At 36.7% G+C, this 9,307-nt stretch overlaps 1 protein-coding gene across 1 annotated transcript; it reads left to right on the top strand.

Annotated features, from left to right (window-relative positions):
- The first annotated feature begins 6,419 nt into the window (after window positions 1-6,419).
- On the top strand, window positions 6,420-8,482 carry LOC108994233 (L-type lectin-domain containing receptor kinase IX.1-like). Its single transcript, XM_018969367.2, has one exon. The coding sequence runs from the start codon at window positions 6,454-6,456 to the stop codon at window positions 8,377-8,379; it is 1,926 nt and encodes a 641-aa protein (XP_018824912.1). The 5' UTR covers window positions 6,420-6,453; the 3' UTR covers window positions 8,380-8,482.
- Window positions 8,483-9,307: the final 825 nt, after the last annotated feature.

Consider the following 9,307-nt stretch of genomic DNA (forward strand, 5'->3'; position numbering starts at 1 on the left):
CTCTGCTCTGCTCTGTTTGGGTTGGTACCAACTTCTCTGTCTCTGACTGCACCCACTTTGGAAACAAAGTGGTTTTATTGTGGTCTTTCCTGTGTGTACACTCGGGGCTTCGAAAAGAATAAAAGAAAGATTTCATCTCTGTCTCTGCTTGGTTTGGCCACCGGGGTTAGCACAACCCTACCACGGGGGTGAAATATGGTCTCTGCTCTGTGTGATGCTCTGTTTTGATCTAATGATGATACTCAGTTTATGTTATACCAAAGTATTTCAGGTTTTACTTGTCTTAAAACCATCACTCTGTTACTTTTGAAAATATGTTCTGTTCTGCATGATAACTCTGGAAAATATTTTGTTCTGCATGCTATATTTTGTAAATGCTCATGTTTGCACGCTAGCATATGCCCTCTGCTTTGTGAGTTGTTGATAACTCACCCCCTATCTTCATAATATTTTTTCAGATGATGTGGAGAGTCTAACTGAGAACCTGGATTAGATTGGTGAGGCATGATTAAGCTGAGAAGAGGATGTTAGAAGAAGGAATTTTGATGTCCTTTAGCTTTAATGTCTTTTAGATTTTAATTATATCTTGGGCTTGGGTTTAGTAAGACTTATGAAATTATTAGTTTGGTTTGTTATGACTACGGGAGATTTTGGACTCCTTAGTTTATTTTGCTGCAGTAATGACTTTGTGGAGTTTTCAATGTGGTTATTTAGAATACATGAGATTGAGTTTTGCTAATAAAGTTTTCGAGTTTTATTTTATTGTGTTGGGAAACATGTTCTTAAGTGACAGGTAGTAATTCTCCAGGCCAACCGGGTTTGGGGCGTTACAGTATGCGTATCATAATTAACTATATGGATTAAATGAAGAGGAGGAGCCATTTAGAACAAGGTAGCATTTCATTATTGTCTCCCATCACAGATTCACTTCACAAGGTAACATTTCTTCTTTTCTTTTTCTTCCTCTTGAAAATTATTTTCTACTTGATTTGCTTAATTCTTTCTAAACTTTTGCTATGAGATGTTAGATTTTGATTGCATAGGATAGGTCATTTGCTTGTTCATTTTCCACCACTGTTTAATAATTGAGTAGATACTTGTTAGCCTTTTGTGTGCTAGGCTTTATTATTTTTATTTGTATGCTCAATAAGGTAGTCTTCATTCATTCGAACATGACAAGAAAATAGTTCATTCCCCTGCTAAACCTTTGCAACTACTAAATTTGAAAAATGAGACATTGCTTGAGCACTCTTCTCTTCAAAAAAACAAAACTACTTCCTTCCTCTATTAAGCCTCTACAGGTGGTAATTAATACTTCTCAGAACTTCCTTTTATTTCTTGTCTGCGACTAAAGTATGAGACAAAATGGTGATTGTTGTTCATTTCCTTTGTGTCATTGTCACATCCTTGTCTTTTCTTTCTTCTCAATAAATATAAATGTTTATGATGCAACTGTATTTTTTGTTGAGATTGTTATATCGGTTCTATTTGCTAGATAAAATTAGCATAATAGATTTGTGAACTTATTTGTGATCAATTGGACAAGGTATATCTGATGTGCTTATATTAGGTTTCCCTAGTTTGATATGCTTGCATTTTTCACCTACCTTTGTCTGCTCTAAGTAAACCACCAAAATAGTAGTTGAGAAGTTTTTCTATCTCTCTGCCTTTGCCTACCCTTAGAAAACCATCAAAAAGATGTGCTTGAATTAGAATTCTTTCCTTTGCTCATCTTTGGCAATTTATTTTGCAGGATTTTCTTGGACTAGTTTAGAAGTCTCTCTCTCTCTCTCTCTGGTAGAAATGATATCTAGTTAACTGTTGGTGATGCTATCATGGTGAGCATTTTCTTTTCATCCCAAGTTTGTTCTCTCTTAGTACATCACTGGTAGTCCAAGCAAATATGTTGAGCTCTTTTCCAAGAGAACTCTGTTTTTGGTTAATGTAGTTGTTACTTGTTTGTTATGAGTTAATACCTAGAGTCATATATACTCCAATTTTCAGGTATATCTTTAATGTTTTCTTGTGTTACATATATTCCAATTATTGTATTATTTTTTGTCTTTCCTTTTTAATCTCCTATGCTTAGTGTATTTATAATGTATTGTTCACATCCTTTGTGTGTTTTAGGCTATGACAGCCATACAATTTCATTAGTATTTTTTATATATTTTGTAATAGACTATTTCCGGCAAATTGTAATCGTTGAAAATGAGCAATTTCGTCGAATTCGCATTGCCAGTATAAGTTTTTTGCAATGACATGCAATTCTATGTACCATTTTTCTAGCGGTTATATATCTATTTGCAGAAGTACATCATCGCCACAAATAGTCACGTTTTTATGACATTTTTTTTTTAAATCGTTGGTAAAAGTTTTTGTAAAGCAACTTTTGCATCCAATGTGTGTCAAAGTAGAAACGTTCGGAAAAAACTAATTCCGACGATTCTCGCAACTTTTAGCAATGCAATATGGCATTGAAAAGGGCCATTTTTCTTGTAGTATTTAGAAATAACAAGAAATGATCCACGATTGATGTAAAGTACCACATAATTTATAAAAAATAATGAAAATAAGATAATAGTATAGTATGTAGCATTACTCATTTTGTAAGCCCTTGCTCGAGATAGGCTCCCCAAGGTAGTATATATCTATATATGCTCTAGGTTTGTAAGAAAATAAAAAAAAAAAAAATTGATTTTTTGGCATGCAAACTCATCTGGTATTATGGTGACCTAATTCCGGAATACAAAGATATGAAATATACACTAGCATGGTTAATCAAGGTCAACTAAATCCTATCTTGTGAGGGATTTATCAATTTAAACCAAATTGTTAATTTAAAGCATGGGTGAAAATTAATTAAGTCATCTCTACTACTTACGGACACAACCCTCTATTTGTTTTCGTTTAATATGTTGGGAGAGGGTACGGTGCATGCCCGTGGAGGTCATATTGTAGTGTGAAAGTCGAAGCAGCAGCTAGCATGGGCTACAAATTAAAAATCAAACATTCATTAGCGATGCAACCACCAATTTCATTGCCCGACAAATCAAGACTTGTTAGCTCCTTGAAAGGCTAAAACAAGGACAATTTTAGCAACCAAGTTGTACCGATAAAACTGGCTACATAATGGTGACGTTGCTTTATATCGTGGAGGGAGAGTTCAATGACATGACCCGTGGCGGAGTTGCTTGCTACCAACCACAATAGTCACTACTCATCTGATCTACATCCTCAATCCAAGAGGGAAGAGGGTAGCCAATGTCATAATCGGATTTTAGAAACGCCTTTAGTAGTGGCTTCACAAGAGGGGGCTAAGATAGTGGGAAAGAAACCGTACTTGTGCGTGAAGTGTGCGTGATCTTTATCTATAGAGTAATTCTACATACAACTGTGAAGTGCGTAATCGCCGCGTAATCGCTTTGAAAAAGAGTGGAGTCCACTATTAAAAAATTAATTTTTTTCATGTGGATCCTATATTTTATTTATTTTTTTCAAAGCGATTACGCGGCGGTTACGCACTTCGCGGTTGTAAGTATCTTTTCTCTTATCTATATATACACGCTATTGGAAACCGGCCTAATTTAAAAAACAAAAAAGGAGAAATCATGCATGTGGTTATGCACGGGTTTAAGGCAGGGCTTTTGGGCTTAGCTCACGGGCTTTGCCTTTGGGTCCATTTCAAACTATTTGGGCCCATGTCTCGGTAGTGTATGAACTTAACCATGGTTGGGTCAGTTTAAGCGGTCTAAATAATCACTTTGGCTTGTTCATATTTTCACGGATCATATGGGCATCATCCTCAATCCAAAATAAGTCCAATTCGTCTTGTAAGTATTTTTGGGCCTTTAAAATAAATAGTTGAGCCTATCACCAATTAAATAGGGCCCACTTGGTCTGTAAATATTAAAGTTCGTTTGGTTATACAAATGAAATGATATGAGATGAGATAAAAGTTAAAAGTTGAATAAAATAATATTATAATATTATTTTGTTGTGGGATTTAAAATAATTGAATTGTTTATTTTATTTTGTATGGAAATTTGAAAAAGTTGTAATGATTATATGAGATTAGATGAAATGAGATAGTTTGGTTTGTGTAACCAAATCAGACCTAAATGGGTTTTTTTCTAATTATTGAGCCCAATAAAACTCTTATTTTCTACCATAATAATTTATGGGTTTGGGGTCTTTCCAAAATTATCCGACTAATCTAATTTGGGCTTTATAAATATTGGCCCATTGATATTCTCCAAAATCATCAACTATACCATGGCGATTTAAAAATAAAATTGCAAGCCTTTGGTCCTAACTAAATTTCAACAAATAATAACTTGCAAGCTTATCCAATATGGCTCATTAAGCCTATTTTAGGCCCAATAATTTATCCAGCCTTCATCCCTATTAAATTTCGGGTTAGGTCATTACAGTTAGTGCAAACTGTTATTCTAAATGAATGATGATTATTATGCTCTTAATAAAGTTCAATAGTTGTATAAGTGTATAAAGTAACAAAGAAACAAAATGAACTTTATCTATGATAGCATAAGAGGTGGAGACAACTTCTAGCAAAAGTTTAAGGTTTACATTATTTCATGAATGCCAAGATGGACTACATGGATGAATGCAAACTAATTGGTAAGATATCTAGCTAAAATTGGTTGGAATCATGTGTGTGGCATTTCTGTTGTTAATGTATAAAGTCTTGTTTAAGCCTAGGCCACCATTGACTTTGTTAGGAAATTGAGATACTTACACTAATTGAAGGTTCAAGTCAAAAGATACATTCTTGAATGCATGAGGATATCGGCATTTGATTAAAAATTTATTATCGCAACCGAAGTGAGAGATTATAATATTTATTCTAGTTTCTTATATTAAATATATGAATTTATTGAATTTCGGTTATATATTTTCCTGGAGACATTACAACAATTAAGTAGATGCATGGCTTAGACGTGGTAGAGGTATGTTAATGAATGACTTTGACTTATTTTATGAAATAAATAATGTGTTGGACTTGGACATGAGCTGGCCAAGTCTTGCGCGTGGGCCAAATAGTCACAATACTTGAGTGGTTGCACATGGGCAGAATATGCACTTTGAATGGGTGCAATACTTTAAAAGATTAATTCGACCGAATAGGCACTTGGGGAGACTTAAAAGCATGGGCTAGGCATGCCTCTTGGTAAATTCTAAAAGAAAAACTTCAGATTTACTATTTTGAGTCGGTGATTTTATTGTATTCTAGAAGTGAATTGCTTGTAACTTAATAATAGACTATTTCGAGTAGGGGGTAATTATTACCTTAAAAATCATAGTATTCTACATACCTCAAAGTCATATTTATTTTTCTGATTGCCGTATCAATTTTCTTCAACAAACATTGCTCCAATAGATATTCACGATGCATCACATTCTGTAGAGGAGAAGATAGGCAGGTCAAGAAGCGGGGTTTGCATGACAGATTCCTAATTTAAACCATACAGTTTTGGATTCTTCTTGTGTTTTCCACTCCAATGGAACTGTTGTAGTAGCCTGCGACAAAATCCAATTTCCACATTGATTTGGACAGATTCCACCACGTAAGCCAAAAGACTTTAAGAAAAAGTGGAAGACCTTTTGAAGGATTGCTATCACGGGCTGAACTTTAAGGTTGGAGGCTCTCTAATTGCACGTTGACTTGGACTAATATTTACACCCACATCTTACTCCGTAGAAGCGTGCAAAATTCCTGAATATTCGCAAAAGAAGGATGCCATGAACTAAGCTTGGTTTCCGGAAATTCAGGATCATGATAATTCCAATATTTAATTAAGGTTATCACTATAATTTGTTTGTTTTATATTTCACTTAATTTCTGTGGTCGCCAATTGTATGCCGGAGATCGAGGAATCTCAGTAAAAGTCTCGGTGTATGGAATTAGGAGAAATGATACTTGCAGTCGTGAGCGTGCAGTCGCCGTGCAGTCGTTTTGAAAAAAGTGAATAAATAAGGGACCTACATGAAAATAAATTAATTTTTTAATAGTGGACCCTACTCTTTTTCAAAGCGACTGCACGGCGTTTGCACATTCCACGACTGTATGTAGCATTACTCTATCCAGCGGCTAAAACTCGGCATCCTAAAGATATAATTTTACGAAGGAATGTGCCGACCAGCTTTGATGGTTGGGCGTCTTTCTTTTTTTTATATATATTGTTTTAATATATTTAAATATTTTTTTAAAAAAAAGACCAATATACTAATAATTATTTTTAAAGTAGTAAGTAAAAGAAAAAAATTAAAGAAGACAAATATATTAATAGTCGGCATAGTAGTATTATTCCTTATAAACTGAAACTTCACGTTCTATTTCGACGCAAGTTATCCAACTGCTCTCACTCTCTCTCTCTCTCTCTCTCTCCATACTTTCCAAGCCGTAGATTACATTTTTAGGACAAAAAACCCATGTTTCGTCTCTTCTTCTTCCTTCTACTTCTTCCCTCTGCTCACACAGTTTATTTCCAAATAACTCGCTTTGAACCCAATACTGACAACATACTATACTTGGGAGATGCAGCGCCTTCTGTTGGAGCCATTGAGTTGATCAACAGATATGCTTATGTATGCCGAGTCGGCCGAGCTATCTATTCTGAGAGGGTGCCCCTCTGGGACTCTGATACAGGAATACTCACTAACTTTAGCACACATTTCTCCTTCATAATCGACACCGAAGGTCGTGCTGAATATGGCCATGGTTTAGCCTTCTTCTTGGCTCCTGTCGGGTTCGAAGTCCCTCTAAATTCAGCTGGTGGGTTTTTAGGCATATTCAACACAACAACCAGCGATTCTTCTCAGAACCAAATTGTTCATGTCGAATTCGACTCGTACGTGAACCAAGAATGGGATCCTCCATTTGAGCATGTGGGGATTAATAACAACTCAATTGCTTCCACAAAATACACTTCTTGGAATGCCAGCTTACACAGTGGAGATACCGCTGATGTATGGGTCACTTACGATGCTTCTAAGAAGAACTTGAGCGTCTCTTGGAAATATCAAACAACCTCTAATGCTCAAGAGAATACGAGTCTTTCTTTTGAAATTGATCTCATGCAGGTTCTTCCAGAGTGGGTCATAGTTGGATTTTCAGCTGGTACAAGTCAATTTCGAGAGCGCAATAAAATTCAGTCATGGGAATTCAGTTCAAGTTTGGAAAGAAAGGAAAGAAGGGGGAAGAACGAAAAGAAGAAGAGTTTAGTGATTGGTCTAACAGCCTCAGCTGGTGTTCTGATAGCTGTAGCAATTGTAACATGTGTAATATTGTGGGCTTTGAAGGTAAAGAAAAAGGAAGATGAAACAAATGAGACTGTGAACTTAACATCAATTAATGAAGACATTGAGAGAGGAGCAGGACCAAGGAGATTTTCTCACCGATATCTTGCTTTAGCCACCAACAATTTTTCAGATGACAAGAAATTGGGACAAGGAGGGTTTGGTGCCGTCTACAAGGGGTACTTCATTGATTTGGATATAGCAGTTGCTGTGAAGAAAATCTCAAGGGGGTCTAAACAGGGAAGAAAGGAATACGTAACTGAGGTGAAAATTATTAGCAGGATAAGACACAGGAATCTGGTTCAACTCATAGGATGGTGCCATGACAATGGTGAGTTCCTACTTGTTTACGAGTTTATGTCAAATGGTAGCCTAGATATGCACTTGTTTGGCAAGAGGAGTCCTTTAACTTGGGCAGTGAGATACAAGATAGCTTCTGGGTTGGCATCTGCGCTGCTTTATCTCCACGAAGAATGGGAGAAATGTGTCGTTCACCGAGACATCAAATCGAGCAATGTCATGCTTGATTCTAGTTTTAATGTGAAGCTTGGAGACTTTGGATTGGCTCGGCTCATGGACCACGAGCTAGGTCCTCAGACAACAGGATTGGCTGGAACGTTAGGCTATATGGCTCCAGAATACATAGCCACTGGAAGGGCTAGTAAAGAGTCAGATGTATACAGTTATGGTGTGGTTACATTAGAAATTGCTACCGGACGGAAGTCAACCGACCCTCCCGAAGAGGATTCTGCAATGGGATTGGTAGAGTGGGTTTGGAATCTTTATGGAACTGGAAGGCTTCATATGGCGATTGATGAGAGATTGCATATGGATTTCGAGGAGAAGGAGATAGAGTGTTTAATGATTGTCGGACTGTGGTGTGCTCATCCTGATCGAAGTCTTAGGCCGTCAATAAGGCAAGCAATTCATGTTCTTCATTTTGAGGCTGCAATGCCAAATCTTCCTTTGAATATGCCTGTTCCTTTGTATCATGTACCCACACCATTAGTTAGCTCTGGTGAACCTTTTATAACTACTAGTCTAGACGACGGTCGTTGAGCGTCTGAGCTGTGAACCATGCGCATCTTGATTTGTCAAGCTATAGGCTTGTTGTCCTTGCTTCCCTTTTGTACCGCTTATTGTCTTAGGTATACATAGTACAATCTATGAAGAAAAAGCCAAATTGCGAATATCCTTTTTTATTTTTTTTTATGCAAAAGCTTCATATTATTAAAGAAAACATTACAAAGTGTTTTTGTCCAGCCACCAGGCCTGGGACACATCAACAGGAACAATATCCCACCACATCTCAATGTTTTCAACATTCCAAACATAACGGGCAAACCTATGTGCTACTTCATTCCCTAGTCGATTAACATGTTGAACTTTGCAATCTCTGAAACGTTGCATAAGTCTCTTTGTCTCTTGAACTAAGACTCTTTGTGGGCAGTGTGAATCATTAACATTTTGGATCTCGTTGACCATCATCAAACAATCACTTTCAAGAATGAGATTAGCAATCCCCATATTTGCACATAGTTGTAAGCCTCGGAACATGGCTTGCAGGATCTATAGTTGCAGGATCTTGGGCCTCAGCTTCCAACTTGCTAGCTAGCAGCCATAACAATGTGTCCCTTTTGGTGTCTCTAAGAATGATACACACCCCTGCCTTATGATGATAAAAAAATATTGCACCATCTACATTCAGATTTAGGAATTCTAGAGGAGGTTGCCATCTGTAGCTTGGCTTTGGCTGTGAGCTTGGGGTCTACCGCATTTCATTATGAAGATTTTGCATCGATAAGCTGGCATACTCTATCACCTTATTTGGGTCCAGGCAAACTTTTCCATGGATCATCTTATTTCTTCTATACCAAAATGCCCATGCAAGTAGAACGAAGATTGTCAGCTCATCTCTTGTTCCCTTTTCCTTCATACTTAGAGCCACTTCCTTCAGAGTCATATTCTGATCCACATCTTGTATTAA

This window comes from Juglans regia, chromosome 11 (assembly GCF_001411555.2).
Source record: "Juglans regia cultivar Chandler chromosome 11, Walnut 2.0, whole genome shotgun sequence".
NCBI lineage: Eukaryota > Viridiplantae > Streptophyta > Magnoliopsida > Fagales > Juglandaceae > Juglans > Juglans regia.